General features: G+C 40.8%; 1 protein-coding gene and 1 long non-coding RNA gene across 10 annotated transcripts in view; one reads left to right on the top strand and one right to left on the bottom strand.

Moving 5' to 3' along the window:
• Nucleotides 1-5,021, top strand: part of MAP7 (microtubule associated protein 7) — a 173,346-nt gene extending 168,325 nt beyond the window's left edge. For all 8 annotated transcript variants that reach the window (XM_029943584.1, XM_029943585.1, XM_029943583.1 and 5 more), the window contains 2 exons: nt 1,634-1,854; nt 3,533-5,021. In XM_029943584.1, the coding sequence (XP_029799444.1) occupies nt 1,634-1,854; nt 3,533-3,543 (232 nt within the window). In that variant the 3' untranslated portion in view covers nt 3,544-5,021. The remainder of the gene's footprint in view (nt 1-1,633; nt 1,855-3,532) is intronic.
• LOC115295579 overlaps nt 1-23,542 on the bottom strand; it is a 52,199-nt gene that overhangs the window by 962 nt on the left and 27,695 nt on the right. The window lies entirely within an intron of this gene.

Genomic DNA, 23,542 nt, shown 5'->3' with positions numbered 1-23,542 from the left:
TGAGAATGTGTTCCACAAAATCATCACTTCTTGCCAGTTTGGTAAACTATCTCCTCAAGGGGAAAAAAGCAGATTCCTCAAAAAGATGCAATGGAAAAATCAGATATATGTTAGCTTTAGGTTACCGTTTAGGGAGGAGACAGATGAATTGACTTGTAAAAGTTCAAGCAGTTGGTGTTATACTACAGATCTGCTATTCTGATCTTTGGCCTCTTCATAGACCTCTTTCTATAGGTAAATATTCAGGTGATGACCAGTATGTATTAGAAGTTAAAACCTTCACAATTTTTGCCTCATATTCTTAGTCTCTCTCATTTTCCATTTGACAATTTTAACTCTATAATTTTGTCAAATAGGGTCTTTTATTTTTATTTTTTTTACATTTATTTATTTTTGAGAGAGAGAGACAGAGTGCAAATGGAGGAGGGGCAGAGAGAGGAGACACAGAATCTGAAGCAGACTCCAGGCTCTGAGCTAGCTGTCAGCACAGAACCTGATGCGGGGCTCAAACCCACGAACCATGAGATCATGACCTGAGCCAAAGTCAAATACTCAACCAACTAAGCCACCCAGGTGCACCCTAATGCTTATTTATTTGTTTTGAGAGAGAGAGTGCGGGAGCAGGGGAGAGGGGGAGGAGAGAGAAAGAATCCCAAGCAGGCTCCACACTTAGCACAGAGCTCATCGTGGGGTTCGATCCCACGACTGAGAGATCACAACATGAGCCAATATCAAGAATTGAACACTTAACCAACTGAGCTACCCAGGTGCCTCAAATAGGGTCATTTTGAGTTGCACACTGAACAAATTATGAAGACTGCAAATACTGTGTTTACTGCTGCCCTCAGCTAAAGTGAACAATATAGCGTGCATTTGCACAGGCATCGTTTTTGCTGCATTGTAAGGGATAATAACATAGAAGAGACTTTCAGTTTGGTTTTAGAGGTTCTAAAGAGAGGAAAAAACCAAAGAGAAACTTTAGGTAGAAAATTAAGGATTTGATAGCTAGTTAAATGTACCTCAAAAATAGATCTGAGGTATTAAGTATAAATTAATAAGAATCAGGTTCTGGTCAGCGGCAGGTTTAAGGGGCAAAGGTAAGGCTGGGCTTACACAATTTACCTATAAAATTATGTACATGTTTTAGGAAGCCAGGGCTACCTAGGAAGAGCTAGAATTTGAAGAGCCATGTAGTATATAAAATGGCATAATGAACAAAACACAGGACCACAGATCAGGAGGTCATGCATTCAGTTTGGACTGTGTCTCAGTAGTTCTTCCCCCTTACCCCGAAATTATGATACCCTCATCTTTGAAGTAAAGAATTTGACCAGGGTTACTATTTGGGTGTGTGAAAAGGCTTGCTGTAGAAATTGTTAAATGTGTGTTGAAATAATAATCTAAGTGATAAATTATTCCATTTGATAAATTTTTATAACAAAACAGATTTTTACAAATAAGAATGTCAAATATAAACATTTCAAAATTCACCAGTTTTGTGAATGATATGGTCAATCTGTCTAACATTTGGTTCTAAAATTCTAAAGTTATTATAAAAGTTTTTATGTTTTTGTAATGTGTTTTCCAATTTTAATGCTAATTCCTTTCAATTTTGATTTTTCAAATTCCCTAGTACTCCCAGTTTGGAAGAACAACCAAGTGAAAATGGAGTATCTGTTCAGAATGAAAATTTTGAGGAAATTATAAACTTACCCATTGGATCTAAATCATCCAGATTAGATGTCGCCAACAGTGAGGGCCCAGTTCCTTTGAATCCAATTTTGGCCTTTGATGGTGAAGGGACACTTGGGCCCCTGCCTCAGGTAGATGGTGTTCAAACACAACAGACAGCAGGTAAGCACGCCGTGAGTAACATCACAGATCTGTGACAGGGAACAAACCTTCTGCCGTGTGACTGCCATGTGGCAGTGAGACCACATGGAAAAGACTGTATACGGATCATAGAAACTGAATTCTGAGTTGGACTGGCCTCCCGTGTTCTCCCAGCTCGTAGCACAGATCCAGTCTGCAGCACCCCCTGGGTGTCTGTCACCTTCTCACAGGGCAGTCCTCACTGCCCACAGCACTCACTGCCAGAACGTGCTTCGCAAAGACCAGCACCCAATGTCTTGTCGTAACATAGAAACTATTGGGCCTACTTCCCCAGCTGGTGTTTTTTCCATCTTCCCCAGATCTTCAGATATATGAAGACTGCCATCATGCTCTCGCATTTTTTTCGTGTTCAGGTTTAGCAGCTTGGATAATAAACTATGGTCTTTTTAAATGTAATACGATAGTTAGGTTTTAGGGAATTGGACCGTCATTCAGACTAGGAGCATATGAGCCAGTGGTCTTCTGTCCTTTGTTGGGTGTCTGTAAACTGTTGCTGAAACTACCAATGACTGTCTCATACCATCTCTGGGACTCGCACTTCTCCTGAATTCTTTTGCAAAATGAACAATAGCTCTATGTGACGCAAAGAATTAAGGAGCAACATCGAAAGTTACCAACTCAGAGGTCACAGCAGCTCAACAACACAATCCCATCAGTCTCAAAAATAGGGGGGTATTCCCAGCTCTGTCTCTTTTCAAATCTGTTTAAGTTCTGTCCTGTTTCTCTTCCCAGCAGATCACTTTCATGTTTTGACCACCATCCCTTCATACTTTTACAAACAGTCCTGGCCAGATTCAGCTTGTTTAAATGGAGTCTGTACAGAATTGTTTATGGTCAAATTCTGTGTCTTTTAGATTCCATCTGTGAACTTGCAATAAATATTTTCCAATTTAACTAGCTGGAGAAATCCATATTGAAGCATCTATCCAGATGTAGCCAACCTTTTTTCCTTCTCTAAAACCCTAACCTTGGGAGTATAACTTCACTTTAGTGATCCACTTTTCTAGATTGTTCAAGGAAGCTATAAGTTCCGTCCCAGGTTTGACATTCGTCAGCCAGTGGAAATAATCTGATCACGGGTATGTTGGTGGACGTTCTGAAGGTGCAGCTTCCCGCTCTGTCGTGTCACAGACTCACAGAGGGCGAAAGGACCTCCAGATGACTTGCTGCTTCATGTGCCAGGCCTCACCTCACCATTTGTCTGTCATTTCATTCTCCCTGTTCTTATTCTTCTGTAACTTCTAGAAGACCATAGTCCAGTGTCTGTGATCTTAAATAGCATGAGGGTGCTTTTGGGGTCATGACTGTTTTTCAACAAAACATTTACTGAACCTCCACTGTATGTTTGGAGTCTAAAGCATCAAGTACCAAGGATACAAAACCAATGAACAGAAGTCCCTGACTTCAAAGAAAAGTACAGTTGATGTATGTCATTTAGAAAAGTAGATGATACAGCCTAAGTTCAAGTAAAGAAAGGGACACCTGCTAGTGGTAGAATTTGTTAAAATACAAGGTTCTAAATAATCACTTATGTAAGAATATATAGCACAGTAGTTTTAGAAATGTAAGATATTATCATAGTATTCTTTAAGATTTTAGATAAATACTAATTTGTTTTTTTTTCTGTCTCCTGATATAGAAGTTATATGAGCATTTCTTCTGAAGAACCAAAGCAGAAATTTAGTAAGAATTTCTACAATTAATGGAATTCCTTCCATGCTATAAAGGAGCATCCCCATCCTCCAGTTTTCTAAAGATTTCTTGACCGTCCTTTTGAAAAGACTTTATTAAAGCCAGCTAAAGACAACAGACTGGATAGCTTTTCTAATAATTTTCGCCAATAGAGAAAAATTTTCCTTATCCTTCAATACTTTAAAAAGACTTTTTCCAGTGTGCTCCTTCTTAGCAAATCAATATTTTTCCTCATTCTCTAAAAGACAAGAACATTTGGCTATTTAAAAAAAAAAAAGGGCTGACTAGGCATGATTTTTCACATAAATATTTTGGTTTTTAAAAGCTAATGTAAAATTGGCACAAAAAAATTTTACCTTTTACAATATAATACTTGAAAAATAAGTACCTCTTTTCCTCTACAAGTAGAGTGAATAGGAGAGGTGTTTAAGCCTGTTTGTTTAAATATTACTGCAAAGAGTTATATTTGTAGAAGCAGCTATAGGCAGATGACCAGGTTCTTGTAAATGCAGTTTGTACATGGACTTTCTGCAGACCCAGCTGTCACATCCTTGTACCTCCTTTTGCAAAAGCATACTAAATGATTTTAAAATGTGAAAAAAAATTATTTTTTCAGAGCAAGAAAATATACTGTCCTCTTAAATAATGTATTTATAAAGCTTTTCCAGATAAACTAATCAAATAAATTAGAACGACGTGACACCATTGCAAACTTTGATTTATTAGACGCACTCCTTATGTTACCGTGAGAGAGAATGTTAGCGATGATTCAGGGCTATTTCTGATGTCTGTATATTGCTGCTGTTCCCAGTGATGATGGGACTTACCTTTGCCTTACCTGATCACAAGTTATGTTGGGGGGGAGGGGATAAAGATTTAATATTTCTTTAAATAAAAAAAGAATTTGGTTTGCTCGTTTAAGAGCAATGAGAACATGATGGAATGTTGCATTGTGCAGGACACCTTCACAAATGTCCTCATTCTCTGTGGGACCCGTCAGCTGTGACTTGTCACTCTTCTTCACTTTTGCTGCTGCGCTTAGCTGTACAAAGCTGTACTTTCATTTTCTAATATAAATTCAATTTTATCTTGCCATTTTTAGAAATGAATAACTAAATATTGAAGGAGAGGGGACTCTGAGGGAACACATTTTTTTAGGAGTGTTTCAAAAGGTAAACTTCTGGCACTATAAGATGTTGGCTTTCTTAAAAGAGGAATTGGTTAGTCTCTGTGGAATGAAAAACCATTTATTGAACGGTATTCTTAAAATCCAAGCTATAGTAACAGCTGTGACTTGTGAAAACTTAATTTGGGGGTTTTCCCTGTTCTCAGTTGTCCTTGTACACAGTCATATTAAAAAAAAAAAATCTTTTCAACAAAGTTGTTTTATTTAAGTCGGCCTAGAATGAAACACCAAATAAAATGTGTTTGACATAGTTTTACTTTTAGGTTTCTCAAATGTTGCAACTTCACTCGGATTGATTTCTTGTGTTTTCAAACTGCCCTTCATTCATTCACTTTCAATGACATTTCCCCAGTTTCCTCGGAAAAGGAATGAATATAGAACAGGTTTATTTAAAATTTAGAACAATAGTTCTGTTTTGGATAGGTTTTCCTGGTTTCATTTGTGTTCTTTATTCATTTATTCTTGAGAGAGAGAGAGAGAGAGCGAGCAAGTGAGGGAGGGGAAGAGAGGGAGGGGCAGAGAGAATCCCAAGCTCCACACTGTCACCACAGAGCCAGGAGTGGGCTTGATCCCATGAACATGAGATCGTGACCGAAGCTGAAATCAAGAGTGGGAAGCTTAACCAATAGAGCCACCTAGGTGCCTCCATTTATATTTTCAAATTTTAGGAATCATTAACAAACAGCCTTCTAAATGGGGTGCCTGGGTGGCTCAGTCGATTAAGTGTCCGACTTTGGCTCAGGTCATGATCTCACAGCTTATGAGTTTGAGACGCCTATGCTGACAGCGTAGAGCCTGGAGCCTGCTTTGGATTCTGTGTCTCCTTCTCTGTGTCTCTCCCCCGCTCATGCTCAGTCTCTGTCTCTGTCTCTCTTGCTCTCAAAAATAAACGTTAAAATAAAAAAAAAAAAAACAGCCTTCTAACTAATCAAGTTTTAACTAAAATTGATACAAAATTTTATATTTTTAAATTTTTTTTTATTTTTGAGACAGAGAGTGCAAGCAGGGGAGGGGCAGAGAGAGAGGGAGAAACAGAATCTGAAGCAGGCTCCAGGTTCTGAGCTGTCAGCACCAAGCTCGACTCAAGGTTCGAACTCATGAACCACAGACCATGACCTGAGCCGAAGTTGGATGCTTAACCAACTGAGTCACCCAGGTGCCCCCAAATTAATTATATTTTAAAACACGATATTACCAGAGGATGACCTTGACCTTTACAATGGCTTGATTGCCTTCTGTCCAGCTCTTAGAGGTCAGTATTCACCTGCTGATCTTACAGAGATCTTCAGTAGGCAGTACACTATGGGCAGTGCTCTGGAATCAGATACGACCCTCAGCATGGACTTTTGTTTCTTCTTCACACCATTGTAGAGTGTCTGGGCCAGTGCAGGCACCAAGCACCAGGGCATTTGGTAGAGAGTGGCTGCTTTTACTGGAAGTGGTAAGGCCATATGCCTCCTCTTGCTTAACCTGATTACCTAGTGGTATATTACAATGGAAGCAAATCTAAAACAAAGCTCTCTCACATGAATAGACATTTATTAGCAAGTGGGGCCCTTAGAAAGCTTGGTAAGTTCCTTCTCTGCTCATAATCCCACAACACCTTGACCAAAAGACCCACAGTAAAGCAGAAGCAGTGATACTCTTAGGGCAGGTTTACCTAACCTGACTGAATCAGGCATTGCAATCTTAAATGTGTGAGGCTGGGGGAAAGACGGCACAGAATTATATCTGAAGAACTACTCAAAGTCTTGAGTTGCAGGGTCTGCCATATTCTTATACCTTGTTTTTCATGTATTTTGCCTCTAAAAATTTTTCTAGGCAACCACACCTTTCGAGCTCCATTCACTAATGAAAAAGTACTAACCGGCCTTATGCTAGTTAACAGTGGTATAGATTTAGATGACAGTATTTAAAGCACCCAGCCACCAGACTGGAGTCCTTCAAATGCTATCTGACCTAGCCCCAGGGTAAGATTAAACTTTAATGCACATGTACATCACAAAGTTGATACTGAAGCATTTTGAAATAAATTGTGTATTAAAATACAACAGGCACCAATAAATTCTCCATTTTTTTTTGCATTTTTGTAACCAATGGAAATTATTCGACTATGAGCCTATATCTGTGCATAGATCATTAAAAGGCATGACGAAGTAACTATCAGATCAGGTTACAAAAAGCAATTTTTTAAAATGTCCTTCAAAGAAATTTCATGCCCCTTCCTCATTCCTCTTTTCACTCAGCAGACCCCTAAGCCCACTCAGTACTTGAGGTGGTGATTTTGTCACATCCTTTGGCATCTCATTAGTTTGCAGTGAAAAGTCTTGCAAGGAGAGCGAAAAGGACCAGAAAGTGCAGTTTAAAAGCATTACAAATAAAACATGCTGTTAGTAACTATTTCCTTGGTGAGCATTACTTGAGTTTTTGTGTTGCTAGGTTGACTACATTTTAGAAGTTAAAAGTACTTCTAGTAATTAGGGCCAAGATTGGTAACATTCAAAAGAGGGAAAAAATTGCTGTTTAAAAATATACATTAAAAACGTTAAGACTGACAACCACTTTTGAGTTATTGGCTCTCTAGGAACACCTTGCCAGAAGACTAAAGGAGAGGAGGGCTAGGAGATGGACCCTAATGTTGGAAATGACAGAACAGGGAAGAGCCAGTGCCTGGTGTCAGCAGTAGGTCTGAATACCAGGCTGGGTCTGGATTTCTCCATCTGTATGTGGGAGGACAATGCCCATCTCCTTGGGTTGTCTTAGTAGTTATCAAGGTTGGACTGAGACTAAATGAAAGTTTCTGACACATAGTAATTAATTGTTCAATAGATATGAAGCACATTTTGTCTCAAGGCTGAGATCCTAGTGGTAGGCAGGACACTGCCCCAGAAGGGCAGTTTTTCAAGCGGTGGACCTTGGGTCCCACTATTTTTTTTTTTAAGAAGTTGCCTGTTCTAAGTATTATACCAAGCAAGCTAAACACATGAGATTTCATTTGTCTAGAACAGTATTACCAGTTTAGAATGTCTAATCATTTTGGGGTTATTACCATATTACTATTTTTTTTTTAATTTTTTTAATGTTTTTTATTTATTTTTGATACAGAGAGAGACAGAGCATGAGAGGGGGAGGGGTAGAGAGAGGAGGCATAGTACCGGAAGCAGGCTCCAGGCTCTGAGCCAGCTGTCAGCACAGAGCCTGACGCGGGGCTCAAACCCACGAACATGAGATCTGACCTGAGCCGAAGTCGGAGGCTCAACCGACCGAGCCACCCAGGCGCCCCACCATATTACTATTTAATGTCATAATCTTTCTTACTTCATCCACCGCCCCCAAAATGTTTTCTTTCCAACAAGAATTATAGTTATATTTTTATATATATGGAGGTACTTCTTGACGTCCTCTGTCACAATTAGAGTGAGCCTGTCCACTACAAAGCCAGGGATGATTACATCTTTCTTTGTAAGTTGCTGTTAACTTTGGACAAGCCTCAGGAGAGCTTGCAGAAACGAGCAGCAGGAAGTTTGTAGAGCTATGTGGGGAGCTCAAGAGCTAAGCAAATCATATTCAGCCCGTATCTAACGATTTCTTTACCTCCCCAAGTGCAGCTGCCTGACCAAAAGATGTCAGAGAAGAGGTGGATTAGGAAGGCAAGAATTTGGAGACCATTATTGGATTTGAAGGCCAGGAAGGGCATCCTTTGTATGTTCTGTTGCTCATTCTGGAGGCTTCCTTCCTCCTTGGGGTAGTGGACAGGAATTTGCCTCTTCATTCTGAGCTGCACCCGCCCTGTGCCATTACTGATATTGCCAACTGATGGCTCTTGGGCTGGAATGTCAGTGTCCCAGACTGTTTGGGTGTAATTGGGGGAGGGTTGGAACCGGTAAGTGGAGAACTGACCTCAGTGACTAATATCATTCTTCCATGGTAAGAACAGTAAAAATAAAATTACTCAAGGCCACATTCTATGGCCCATGCTGTCAGGCCACACATCTTCACGGACCATCTAAGGCAACTCTAGGAAAAGGTACCTATACCTTTTCCTCACAGGATTAAGCTGTTACCATGGTAGCTGGCTTGGTAACACTCCATTCTTTGGTTGCCTTTCCTTCCTTGTCTAATTTCTCATTCCCTTTGAGGAGTTCCCCTGTACCAACCAGATAAACCACTTGTACTCAGTCACGCCACAGGGTCTGCTTCTGAGGAAACTAGAACTGAGGTTATGCTAAGGTCTATTAGCACAATTTTATAAAACAACATTTTATCTCCTAGAAAGGAATGGCCCAGCTCTTGTTCATAAATAAATGAATAAATGTAACTTGGAAAACCCGTTCTGGTGTTCTCATTCTCACTTTGTCACATACACACACTAGTCAATGAAAAATATCTTCGGGGCACCTGGGTGGCTCAGTCGGGTAAGCCTCCGACTTCGGCTCAGGTCAGATCTCACTGTGGTGGGTTCGAGCCTCACATCAGGCTCTGTGCTGACAGCTAGCTCAGAGCCCGGAGCCTGCTTCTGATTCTGTGTCTCTTTCTCTCTCTGCCCCTCCCCCTCTCATGCTCTGTCTCTCTCTATATCAAAATAAATAAAATATTAAAACAATTAAAAAATATTTTCAGCATAATTCAGTTCTAACCATATATAAACAGTAAATGTGCTTTTTAAAAAATGTTTTATTTATTTTTGAGAGAGAGAGACAGTGCAAGTGGGGGAGGGACAGGAGAGAGAGAGAGACACAATGCAAAGCACAGAGCCCGACATGGTGCTTGAACTCACAGACTGTGAGATCATGACCCGAGTCGAAGTTAGATGCTTAACCAACTGAGGCACCCTGAGCAGTAAATATGCTTTAATTTCCAGGTGGACGTAGGCCTCTGATCATCCATCGTCACCCATTCCACCATCGTCCCTACTCTATGTTCAGGCCGGTGGTTCCCAGCTGCTAAACTCAATGCTATCAAGTCCTTTAAAAAATAAATTGCTACCACTGCTTATACAAATTGCTAGTCAGGGAGGCATATTTTTTTCCAGATACTTTTATAGGGACCAAATGGAAGTGGTAAGGAAATAGGAATAGGTAATGAAATAAGTGCTGTGCTTTGTACAGAAATATGAAAGCTATTAAAATGTTACATAATATGCACATAAGACTGATGAAATGTGTTTTGATCTTTATGTTTTGCAATTTTTCTATCAAAATGCTTATTTTACATTGATAAATTTCAGTTACAAAACAGCATGGCAGATCATTTAACAATAGTATTTTTTAGCTAACAGATTTTTTAGAACACTGATTTGGGGGCACTATTATAAGCCCAGTGACCCATAAGTTGTCTCTTTTATACATGAAGTATCCCAAGTTTAGGTCTCCTATTGATATGAAGGTAATATTTCAGGAGTGGAGATACAGAAAATACAAGGCCAAAAATCTTTTCTTATGGAAAGATAATCTGTTGCTCATGCTCAACAGGAAAGAATGAAATGGAAACATAGCATAGTTTAAAAACTAGAAATGTGCCAGAGATGAAAATGATCTTCTGGCCTAAAACCATCACCGTCGCTATGTTGACTCCTAGGTTTCCTGCAGATCATGAGCGATATCCCCCTCCTCCTAACCCTTTGATTTGCTCCAGAAAAGGTTCCTATTTCCTGCAAGATCTCTCTTCTGGGCCAGGAGCACACACAGATGCCTTTGCGCTCCACCCAACCTAGAAAGCCTGCTTCTAGCCACCTGTTTCCAAGTCATTCCCAATTATAGAAGGAAGCCAGCTGTCCAAACTAAGAGGCCACCCTGAGTGCTCCCACTTGCTGCTGCCTGTCCACACTGCTGCTGCCAGTGGATATCTGCTCTTGCTGTTTCTGCTATTGTAATGCCATCTGAGAGGCTACAACTGTTGTCCCTAATGGATTATTTTACACTTGGTGCAGGTTTTCAACAATAATGGGACTCAAATTCCCAAATCTCACAGAAACTACAAAAGTCACCCTGAGACAAAGAGGTCACGCTGCCCAGACAGTGGTCTGCAGAGCTTCTGTCAAAGATAAAGCCAGACACGGGTGCCTGGGAGACTTAGTCGGTTAAGTGTCCAACTCTTGATCTTGGCTCAGGTCATGGTCTCACAGTTTGTGGGATCAAGCCCCATGTAGGGCTCTGCGTTGATGGCAAGAAGCCTGCTTCGGATTGTCTCTACCCCCCTCCCCCACTCACATTCTCTCTCTCCCTCTCTCTCTCTCAAATAAATAAACTTTAAAAACAAAAACAAAGCCAGACACTAGTTAAACTAGTAAGGACAGATTTTAATCAGTAACATACTGTTGTCATGGGGAAAATCCAGGGTAAAGTGCACATGACCCTTGTGCACAAGTGACTGTGCATTTTAGAAGGGAGAATAGGCGGGTTTGTGGGGACGATCTGGCTGCAGTATCTGTTACCCCGCTGACCGTCAGAGTTGATTTGACTGATCTGGCTGGCTAGACGGGTGTCCCTCCATGTGTGCCCCTCTCAAAGCTGTGTGCTCAATAAAGGAGGACCATTTTCTGGTCAAGGGTATATAGGTAGTTTCTAGAACTTCCAAATAAGCTCTAAAGATCCATTTGTAGGACAACATAAGCTTCCAAGACTCCAGATACATGCAAATGAAATGCTGCATGTGGCAGTTTGCCTTGCTTTAAAAACAGAAAAGAAAAATGAATAAAAAGGAAAAGGAAGTAGTAGGAAGGGGGGTAGGCAGGCACTCAGAGTCAGGGAAGTGAAAAGATAACAAAAAGCTGGAAGGGGAGATGTTGGTCCATGTGAAACCCATCCGGGCTTATTAACTGGTTTTTAGTAAAGCTGGGACTCCTATCCTGCCACAGAGGCCAGGAGATGGGTCCCAGCTTCAGGTATTGGCCAGAACGAACAGTGTGTTTCTCACCCTTGCCTTTACTCATGCTGTGCCCGCTTCAGAGAAGGACCTGAAGGAATGCCCTTCAGATAACGTGGAATCAGAGCTTAACTTCGGTGACCTCATTTACAAAAATGCTGATGGGGCGCCTGGGTGGCTCAGTTGGTTAAGCGTCAGGCTTCGGCTCAGGTCATGATCTCGCAGTTTGTGGGTTCGAGCCCTGCATTGGGCTCTGTGCTGACAGCTAACTCAAGAGCCTGGAGCCTGCTTCAGATTCTGTATCTCCCTCTCTCTCTGGCCCGCCCCTGCTTGCACTGTCTCTCTCTGTCTCTCAAAAATAAATAAAAAGCATTTTTAAAAAATGCTAATAATACAAATGCCTGGAGGATTACACGAGATCTAGATAGAATGCAAAGATCTTAGCACTATGATCAACCCATACTAAACATGCAGTGGTACTTCTTAGCTAAATGAAAGGCTCATTCTTCAATATTCTGTTTGTGTTCCTTCGTTCATGAAGCCTGCTTTATTTCCAGAGGCTCGTGGATTCAGCACCCGCCCTCTTTCCTCACGCTAGCTCCCTGGACCTGCTCCCCTACCACCAGCTCTCGACATCCCTACCTTTCATCCCACCACCAGCCAGGCTTAAAACATCACATGTACTTTTCTAATATTCCAGTCCACAATTGCTTGCCACAATTTATTCCATTCAAGTTCATGATTCTAGGCTGAATGCTTGAAGGGAAAGGCAGTGATTTATAGAATCCCAAATGTTCAGCAGAGTACCTGGGTACACATTATGGACTTAGTGATAACTGTTTTAATGGATCAAATGGATGGATGGATATAGATGGATGATTGAAATCCTCACCATTATGGCAGCTTCTGAAATACTGATTGGCCCATTCTTTTTTAAAAAATTGTTTTAATTCCAGTATAATTAGTGTATAGTGTTATATTAATTTCAGGTATACTATGTAGGGACTCTCATTAGCCCTTTTTTCTTGAATATCCATTCTCCATTGGATTTTGTATCAATCAGAGTTTAGTTGCAGAGAAGAGAAAGCACCACAGTATTTTTCAGCTGAGGGGGATTTAAGTGCTTTTTAAATCGTGGAAGGACTGGAAGAGCATGCTCCAGACTGGGCCTTCAGGAATGACTCCGGGATCACAGCAGATATGATCCACTGGGAGAGATACTATCCCTCCCGCATCAGGAAGGTAAATCTGGAAGCTTTACCTGGACCCACTGACTTCATCAGGAGCCCCCACAACTGAAGTTTCTTCTAGAGCTTCCTAAGCACAACGTGGATTCCCAGATCTTTGCTTCTCATGCCTCATGAAGCTAGCTCCTGGATGCTGAACAGTGAGTGTAGGGGGGAAAAGCCAACAATTCCATGACAATTGCCAGCAGAAGTGGCAGAGCAGCCAGAAGTGCTGTCTACAGCTTTCAAGTCCCACTCACACACACCTGATTCTCATAACCTAAATCGCATCCAGACCTCTCGCTGCAAGGAAGTCGGGGAAATGTAGTTTTTAGGCTTCCAAACTCTACAGAAAGACATTCTAGACTCTGGATGGGTTGGATGTTGAGCAGGTCAGTGCCTAGTATCCTCACCAGCTCCTATGGCTCTGTCACTGTCCTGGTCCTGCTGAGTCCCGACCCTGCCCTCTTCATTGAGTCTTCCTTCTCTTTCCAGCACCCCACCTCACTCACTATGATTTTGCCCTGGACCCACTTCTCTTTCCCCAAAACTGGCTCACATAGCAGTCTTACCCATATCTGTTTCCTGCTCCAGGGCAGATGAGTTGCAGATCTTAATTTCCAGCCCTGACCTCCCTCCTGGGGGAGTTCTGGCCCACCTGCCTGTCAGACGATACAGCTTGTACATCCTGCCAGCACTTCACACTCAGCCTCCCGGAAATTAAGCCTGTTGTGCTCCCCTAACACCAGTTCTTGACGTCACCACCAGCCAGGCTTCAAACATCACGTGTACTTTTTAAATTTTCCAGTCCACATTCAGTCTCCAAGTTTCACTGTTAGGAAACTTCCTGCAAACTCTTTCTATTGTGTTTCCTGCTGTCTCCTGCAGCCGCATGCCACTATGGAAGCATCTTTTGCCTCAGGAAATTGAGCATTCTGACCCGGCTGCCTCCTCACGTTGAAGTCTTGCTCAATCTAAGTGTCACACGGGCCAGTGTGAAAGGGAACCGACAGACAGGCACCTTGACTCTGACCTTTGTCTGCTAATTCCTTGAGTTTGCCTCTAAATTCTACCTTACAGTTGAATTTTGGATAATAAATATAGAAAGAGGGTGAAATTTTAAAGTCACCATTTTGCAATTATAATTGATTCGGGCAATAATGGTCAATGATGCCACAAATAGGGAAAAAATGATGAGGTACAGCATCTGTATATAGATATATATATAGGCATATATAGTCTTAAAGTATTTTCCCACAAAGTACCTAAACATTTATTAATTTAAAAAGTATAAAATACTTATTTACTCAAAGTAGAGGAACCCGGCAAATATAGTCACCAAATGATAAACACTGACACCGCCAGTCCTAGTCATGAGACAAATCCACATGATGATCTACTGAGAAAACACGGCATATTTGTGTTCCTGGCAAAAATGCATACCCTGAACTTAACAGTGATAAAAGATCCAACAACCCCCAAATAAAGAGCTTTTTACAAAGTAGCAAACTTGTACTCTTAAAAAATGTTGTGGCCATGAAAGGAAAGGCAGAAACATTTCCCAATGGAAGGAGCCTAAAAAGAAAATATCAGAACTAAATGCAACATATACTCCTGGATTGCGTCCTTTGTCTATAGAAGACAATATTGGAACAGTAAACAAAATAATGGGGGGGGGTTTGCCCGCAACAGTCCCCATCTATGCCTGCTGTACTGGGGGTGTGTACCACCAGCACCCCACTTTAATCTTCACGGGGCCCTGGACACATTCTGTCATCAGCTGCTGGAGCCCTCCCTCCTGGTTCTGGCTGTCAGGACCTCTGAAGGACAGTCTGTCTACTAGGCAGCCCCCAGTTTGTCCCGATCTCTAGCCAGCAGATCTCTGACCAGATCATATCGTTCTTGGTCCCCAAGACTTAAAAGAACCACAGGACTATCAGAGACACTTATAGTCTCACCCAACACTAATATAGATCTGTTGGCACACTGAAGGAGCTTCATGCATTCTCTCCTAGAATCACATACACACAGATTTTGCTCTTAATGTCAGATTTTCAAACTCCATTCTTTCCTTGTCAAAGACAGTGTATGTTTATGTCAAGCCTAAGTGCCTTGTACTGATGGCTTCTATGTCACGATCATTTCACTCTGAAATATAATTCTCTGTAATCCTACAGCGCAGGCTGGGTTCTCAGCCTGCTTCTCAGTCCTCTCTTGACAATGACATAATCACTCACTCTCCAGCTGGAAGTGACAAGGGTTGCCATGACAAAACAAATAGGCTTTGCTGGCAGAGGCTTTTGAATGTGGGTGTGTATCCTCTGCCTTTGGCTTTCAGGGCTGATGAGACTGGCCCGTCTGAGAGCCTCGATATAAAGGTAAAAGAAAGAAATCACAAGCAACACAAGATGTTTTTAAAACATACAGTGAGGCAGTAATGCCTTGAAAACCAGACTACTTCCTTAAGCTTCTTAGGCATGAAGAACCCAGATGTTTAATTATAAAACATTTTCTTCTAATTCTAGATACAAGCTCTGCTGATAACATTGACATGTGCTAAAGAGTATACTTTTTCCTTCTGTTCTTTATTCCTACTTTCGTTGTTGATCAGAATTTGACAAGAACCCTTTAAGTGAGCAGAAGGTCAATAATAATATAAATAATTGTTACCATTTGTTAAGGACCTATTCTGTGCCAGGCTCAGGGACTTTCTATGGGCCATTTCGAATCCTCTCAACAGTTGGTAGAAGTCTCATTATTCCCATTTTAGAGATGAAGGAACTGAGGTTGGTGCCAGAGCCAGGATTTGAACCCTTGTAACCTTGGCTCCAAAGCCTGTGTTCCATCCATCCAAAACAGCCCTGGGAGGGTTATACAAATAAACTTCATAGCTAGTCACTCTAGCTGTTTGTGCTTGACATTTTAGGGATGGGTTGGAAAAGAAAAAGAAAAAAAAGGTTTTAGGAACTAAGGTACCCAAGAGACTCACACTCCCATACTCACTGCAGCCCTGAGATAACTTAATGAATAGTCAACACATAAGATCAACAGTTATGAGCTATATATACGAACCTGATTCACATTTTGTTCTCCCTATGCTGTTCCCATGGAGACATAACTCCTCGATTTATCTGGAATTCAAAGTGCCCAGGGGATATGAGGGAGAGGGCTGAGAAACCCATGGAGAGACGGGCACTGGGCAAACCTTCAAGCGCCGCCTGTAGACTCAATTCCATTTCCTTCTAATTCTCTCTCCCTTTCTCATTTTCACTAGAAATTTGTGGTGAGATGGATTCTGTAATGAGATTTGGACTCAGTAAAATACTTCTCCACTTGCAAACATTCTCAGGGAGAAGAAGAAACCACCATGGCGCCCGACTGCGGGGAATGGCGGGCACCGCTGCGCTCAGAGAAGCTTTCTCTCAGGGCTGGGGGGCCATCCCCCAATCGGTAGCCATCATCAGTACCCATGGGGTCTAATTAGACGTTCCACACCTCTTCTGGGTGCTTGCTTAATTAAAACATTTATGCTGCCATTTTAGCAATAAGATTTATCCCATTCCCTGCAAACAACAGGGATCCTTGAAAACAGAAATCACCTTCAGATAAAATGTGATCAAATGTGCCACCAAATAAAATACTGCCTTGTATTTTGTCTCAAATGGGGCTTCTTTTTTTCTTTTTTTAATATAATTTATTGTCAAATTAGCTAACATACAGTCTTGGTTTGGGGGGTAGGTTCCCATGGTTCATTGCTTACATACAACATCCAGTGCTCATCCCAACAAGTGCCCTCTTCAATGCCCATCACCCATCAAATGGGGCTTCTAATCTGACCATTCTGGCACTACTTTTTTCCTTGCTTCTCAAAATAGGTTGGTCGGGGGGAAGAGAGGAAATTTAGGTCAAGATATAAGCTGTTGTCCCTCAAAGAGCCAATACTCAGCATATGAAAAATTCTTGAGTGAAAAATTAATAACTAAGAACTTTAGTATTCAAAGGCAAAAGCTAATGATAATGTTAAATAAAAGTTAAACTGTATTATCTTGAAAAAAAAAACTAAGGAAAACTCATTCTTGTCTTCATTTTTCTTTTTGGTTTCTCTCTCCTTTTTTTAAAAATTCTTGTCCTCCTAAGCCTACAAAGACTTTAATGAATCTTCTTTTTAATGTTTATTTTTGAGAGAGAGAGAGAGTGAGTGAGTGCAAGCGAACATGAATGGGTGCGGGGCATAGGATCCAAAGCAGGTTCTGTGCTCACAGCTCCCTCCATGTGAAGTTAGAACCCACGAACCATGAGATCATGACCTGAGCCAAAAGTCAGAGTTGACCCTTAACTGAGCCACCCAGGCACCCCTTTAATGAATCTTGATTGAGGTTTCTACCTACCCCTTCTTTGCCTTGCCAACAGGATAAATAACCTTAACATTGGAAAGGGAATGAGAATCGAAGTTTAGTCTTCACCTCACATATAAATCTCTTATTAAACATAAAAATAAAACACAATCATAGCTTCTACATGTTAACTGCTGTGTCTACCACAAGCCAGACTCTTGAGCTGTTCATGCGTAATTCTCATTGAAGCCTCACAAGGCTCCTGCAAGACAAGCAACAGGAGAGCCATTTACCATTTTGCAGGCAAAGAAACTGGTCTCTGCAAAAATTATGAAACCTATTGGGGCACCTGCGTGGCTTAGTCAGTTAAGTGCCAGACTTCAGGTCATGATCTCATGGTTTGTGGGTTCAAGCCCTGCTTCGGACTCTATGCTGAGAGCTCAGGTTCTGTGTCTCCCTCTCTCTCTCTGCCCATCCCCCACTCGTTCTCTCTCTCTCTCTCTCTCTCTCTCTCTCTCTCTCTCTCTCTCTCTCAAAAATAAACATTAAAAAAATTTTTTTTTAATTAAGAACTTACCAAAGTCTTACATACGGTCAAAGCCAGAAGCAGGATTAGAACCTAGGTGTGCCTCATTCTACACATTATTCCTTTTCTACTATTTCATGCTGTCACTCAACTATTCTACTTAGGAATCCAGAGTATAAAAAACACGGTGAGTAAGGAGTGAAAATGTTTCTTCTAAACCCTAAAACCAGGTATGTTTAAAGGGAATAGCTGACTTTCTTTTAATACAATAAAATGCCTGGCACAAAATAGGAGTGAAGTAAAACTTCGTTCCCCTTCCATCAGGGGGAGTAACTTAACTTGTACTAGAATGTTCCACTGACATACTATTTTAACCATTGCGGTTCCATAGGCTTGACAGTCTCCTCACTGTAGACTAACAGAGCAATGTGGGTCACCCTGCTTTCCTCTCTAGCCGATACCTCTTTCTTCAAGCCCTGATCCTATCTAAGGCCACAGAAAATGGGATTAAAAAAACGTAACCAAAAGAACCATGGACTGAAGGGGGAGGGGGAGGGAGGAAGGGGTGATGGTCATGGTGGGGGGCACTTGTGGGGAGAAGCACTGGGTGTATTATGGAATCCAATTTGAAAATAAACTATTAAAAATAATAAAATAAAATAAAATAAAATGAACAACAACAAAAAAAACAACCAGCAAAGAAATCTTTTCTAACCTTCATTTCAACCCTGGGCATTTTTTGAACACAGCTTACAGTCTTTTTTAAGTACTGTATGCCCTTGTCACCATGGCTCCTTCTATACTGGGATTTATCCTCTCAGGAAACGTGTAACAAAGGGCAGAGTGAGAAAGAAAGAATATAAATTGTCTAAATGTGTCATTCAAACTTTCATGAATGAAATCTGAATGAAAGAAAAGAACCAAGCCTCCACAATTACATCAGGTAAATACTGGCTGTCCCCAATTATGTGCTATGTAAATGTACGTGTGTTTTCAAAGACCAGATCTGCACTATTCATAGGACCCGTCACTTTTTAAATAGGCAGTTTCATTCTAGTAATTAATTGGACTGCAGAGTACCACAAGCCAGTCCAATATTTCTCAGCAATTGTGTAAGGTGGCTTTTCCCTTGATATATGAAGCGCTTTCTCAGAGTTATTTCAAATGAAGAATCTGTGTCCTTCCTTCATCCCTACAATCATATCATCGTCTTTTCTTTTCTTCTCTTTCTTTTCCGGCTCTTCTTCCTTTTCCTCCTTTCTTCCTCTTCTACCTCAAATTTTATTAACCATGTAGTTAAGATTTACTGATTGTGAATTTGTGCCTTTGTACTATTTCTTTACTATGTATCCCTCCATTTAAATACCTTCTCACAAATGAATACCTGGTTAAGACTTTCTGCAGGCTAAAAACAACATATTGTTTTTAAAGTTTATTTATTTTTGAAAGGAAGCGAGAGCGAGCACATGCGTGTGCGAATGGGAGAGGGGCAGAGAGGCAGAGAGAAAGGGGAACAGAGGATCCAAAGTGGGCTCTGCGCTGACAGCAAACAGCTCAACACTGGGCTCGAACCCACAAACCGTGAGATTATGACCTGAGCCGAAATCAGACGTTTAACTGACAGAGCTACCCAGGCGCCCCTAAAATGCCAATGTTAAATCTTATTTCAAGAGAGAGAAAGACAAGACATCTAGCCCAACCATAAACATTTTCAGAATTCACTGCAAAAGCAATTTTTAAAAATCCACAAAGAGAGCGGGCCTCATTACGGAGTGGTAAAGATACCATGCATTTCACCTCAAAAGAAGATCCAGCTTTTGTTCACTCCAGACTTAACCATAAAGCTTACAAACTCTAAATGAGCTGGCCAGGAAACAATCTCATTAGAACCTGAAAGGCCTCTTGCGTTTAATTCTCACTAGCAGATATCACTCCATCTGGACCAGTAACCTGGATCCAAATGAGGCCAAAGCAGCGCAGTAGCATGACCTCAGAGCCGTCTCTGTCCTTAATCCTGCAAATGTAGAAGATTTCCAAACCTAGAATCCAACTGGCAGGAATATGCATCCTGTAGGATGTTGGGACAATAGAAGGATTCATGCTATCATGCTATAATTAAAACTGCAGGATCTGTAATTTTGATTTTTGCATTTGTGTGAGTGTGTGTGTGTGTGTGTGTGTGTGTGAGAGAGAGAGAGAGAGAGAGAGAGAGAGAGAAGGGGAGAGAGAGAGAGAGAGAGAGAGAGCGTGAGAGAGAGAGAAAGCACATGCGTACAGAGGGAGAAGGAAAAAAAGACTCTCAAGCAGGCTCTACACCAAGCACAGAGCCGGATCCAAGCCCAAAGGACACAGCACTCAATCTCATGGACCATGAATTCATGACCTGAGTCAAAATCAAGAGTCAGACACTTAAATGACTGATCTATCCAGGTGCTCCTTTGCATTTGAATTCTGACTGTGCCTCTCAGCAGCAGAATTCTGTCTGCTAACTTCTCTGTCCCTGCATTCTCATTTGTAAAATGGGTATAATAAGAGAACCTACCGCCTGGGGTGAATAAGGTCTAAAACAAGTAAGATGTGGAGAACAGTAACAACAGGGCTTTGGCACAAATATGAGCTGTTATTATTGCTCCTACTATTACTATATCAGGCACAAAAGGAAGATGGAAGCTGTTGTGCCAGGCAGGCCTGGAGATGTGGTGTCTGAATTTGGGGGAGTGTTTGCAAAGATCATTAGCAACCTGATGGTCTTGCCTAGGCTTTTAAAAAAAGAAAAAAGCTTATATATTTTTTTTAAGATTTTTTTTTAATGTTTATTAATTTTTGAGACACAGAGTGCCAGCAGGGGAGGGGCAGAAAGAGAGGGAGACACAGATTCTGAAGCAGGCTCCAGGCTCTGAGCTGTCAACACAGAGGCTGATGCTGGGCTGGAACTCATGGACCGAGAGATCATGACCTGAGCTGAAGTCGGTCGCCCAACTGACTGAGCCACCCAGGTGCTCCTATTATGACATAATACCATAATACACATGCTGAAACACAGGTAAAATATAAATTACAGCTTAAAACATTATTTGAAATCTAATACCCATGTAAATCTCCCAGATCAGAGAGAACATTACTAGACCCCCCCAAAACATCTGCATGCCCTTTCCAAAACACAAATTCCTCCTTCCTCAAAAGTAATCACTATTCTTATTTGAATATAATTACTCATTTTGCTTTCTTTCTGCCTTTAACCTAAGCATATCTAAACACTACACTGTGGTTTTGCTGTCTTTTTACAGCAAATATAAATGGAAATTACAGTGTGTGTATGCTTCTATGCCTGGTTTCTTTAATTAACGTTACATTTTTAAGATTCTACATTTTACTTATTTTTGCATTCCACTGTATGCATATGCAACAATCTATATATATATTGTTTCTGTTCTTGATGGATATTTGTGTTGTTTCCAGTTTGGATTTTTTAAAACGCTGCTACAGGGCCACCAGAGTGGCTGAGTCAGCTGAGCATCCAACTCTTGATTTGGGCTCAGGTCATGATCTCAGGGTCATGAGATCCAGCCCCACCTCGTGGGCTCCCTGCTGGGCATGGATCCTGCTTCAGATTCTCTCTCCCTCTCACTCTGCCCCTCCCCACACACCCTCGAACTCTCCCTCTCAAAAAAATGTATTGCTGCTACACACACTCTTGAACATGTTTTGGGGTGTACTCACACACATTTTATATATCTGGAGTGGCAATGCTTGATGACAGGCATGCAAATGTTCCAATTTAGTTGGTGATGCCAAGTTATTTAAGATAAATGTACCAATTCACACTCTAACCAACAATGATGAGAACCTCACATTCCCACTCCAAATTGGTCTTGTTAGACTTTAAAATTTTACCCATTCCAGTGGTATCTCATTGCATTTCATGGATTACTGAGGTTGAGCACTTTTTCAGTTTTTATTAGCCATTTGGAGATGCAGGTCTCTTGCTTATTTTTCTTTTGGGTTTTGTCTTTTTATTATTGACTGGTAAGGAGTTCTTAATATAGCTGCATGCAGTTTTTTATTGCAAATATCTTTTCCCAATTTAGGCTTACATTTTCACCCTCTTAATGGGTTCTTTTGATGAACAAAATTCTTAATTTTAATTAAAAGTTATCAATCTATTCCTTTATGAATTTTCTTTTGTGTGTCCTATTTAAAAAACTTCCCCAATCCTGACATCATGATGATATCCTACACTGTTTTAAAAAATCTTTATTTCTTTGTCTTTCTCAAGAAGTTCTTCATCTTCATCAGCTTAGGCTGCCGTAACAAGATACCTAGACGGGGGTGGCTTAAACAACAGATACTTATTTCTTACAATTCTAGAGGCTGGGAAATCCAAGATCAAGGTGCTAGCACTGAATTCCTGGTGGGAGCTCTCTTCCTGGCTTGCAAACAGCCAACATTTCTATTTGGCAGAGAGAGCACAGGAGCTCTGGACACTAATCCCATCATGGGGACATCATCCCCATGACCTCATCTATACCTAACTACCACCTCTAAATACCATTACATTGAGGATTAAGGGCTTCAACATATGATTTTGGAGGGGACACAAATATTCTCTCCACAAGAGTTTTACACTAGGAGTTCACTTTTGTGAGCCCATCTATTTTAATATTTTCTCTCTGGCTAACCAGCTGCCTGGCACTATTTGTTGATAATCTGCCCTCTAGTGACTCATCTGCAATAACAACTTTTGCCATAAACCAAACGTCCATTTTATCTCTTACTGTGTTTTTTGCTCTATTGTATCCCATTGTCAGTTTGTCTATCCTTGAGCCAAAACTGCATGATATAACACTATTTAGTTGAAGGAAGTCCTCTTGTATTCTTCATCAAGTGGGTCTCAGATCTTTGCATTTCCATAGAAACTTCAGAACTCGTTTCATTTCAAAAATCTGTAGGACTTTTGTTTGGGTTTGCATTGACTCTGGAGGTAAATCTGAGGAGAACTCATCCATTTATATTATTTAGTCTTCTGATAGTCCCACAAAAGTGGGATATGACTTAATTCCTTGAAATCTTTAATAATTTCTTTGAAAACTTTAGAGTTTTCTAACTAAAGAAATTACAGATCCTTTAGCATTATTGTTAGGTATTTGATATTTCTTGATAGTACTATAAACGGTTTCTTTTCAGATTTTATTTTCTAGCCATTAGTTGCTGATAGACATATAATTGATTTTTTTAAATTTATCTTGTATCAGCACTCTCAGTAAACTATCTTACAGGTTTAATAATTTATCCATAACTTTTCTTCTTATGTATACAATCAGATAATCTGTGGAGAACAACTTTTATTTATTCCTTTCCAATACTTACAACTTTTTGTCCTTTTTCTTGCTACCACGCATTGCCTGAGACCTCCAGCACAAGGCTGAAGAGGGTTAGTGCTTAGAGGCAGCCTCTGCGTGTTCCTGGACTCAGGGCAAGACCTGTCAGCACGCCACACTGAAGAGTGGTGTTTGCTGTAGGCTGTTTGTACAAAGAATTTTTCACATTAGGGAAGCTCTCTCCCATTGTTTACTAAAATTTCATCATGATTGGATGGTGCATTATTTTTAAAATATCTGGAAGACATAAATCCTTGAACTCATAAAGATCTATGATAGTAAGAGTCCTGTGTATGTGTGAGAAAGAAGGTGCTTTTTTACTTAATCTTTAGCTAAAATGGACTATTGATCATAAAATCTCTGTTCTAAGACACCTGACTGGCTCAGTCAGTAGAATGTGAGATTCTTGACCTCAGGGTCATGAGTTCAAGCCCCACATTGGA

This window comes from Suricata suricatta, chromosome 7 (assembly GCF_006229205.1).
Source record: "Suricata suricatta isolate VVHF042 chromosome 7, meerkat_22Aug2017_6uvM2_HiC, whole genome shotgun sequence".
In the NCBI taxonomy this organism is placed as follows: Eukaryota; Metazoa; Chordata; class Mammalia; order Carnivora; family Herpestidae; genus Suricata; species Suricata suricatta.
Note: the sequence above shows the minus strand (reverse complement) of the source record. Positions and strands in the feature narration are given on the sequence as shown.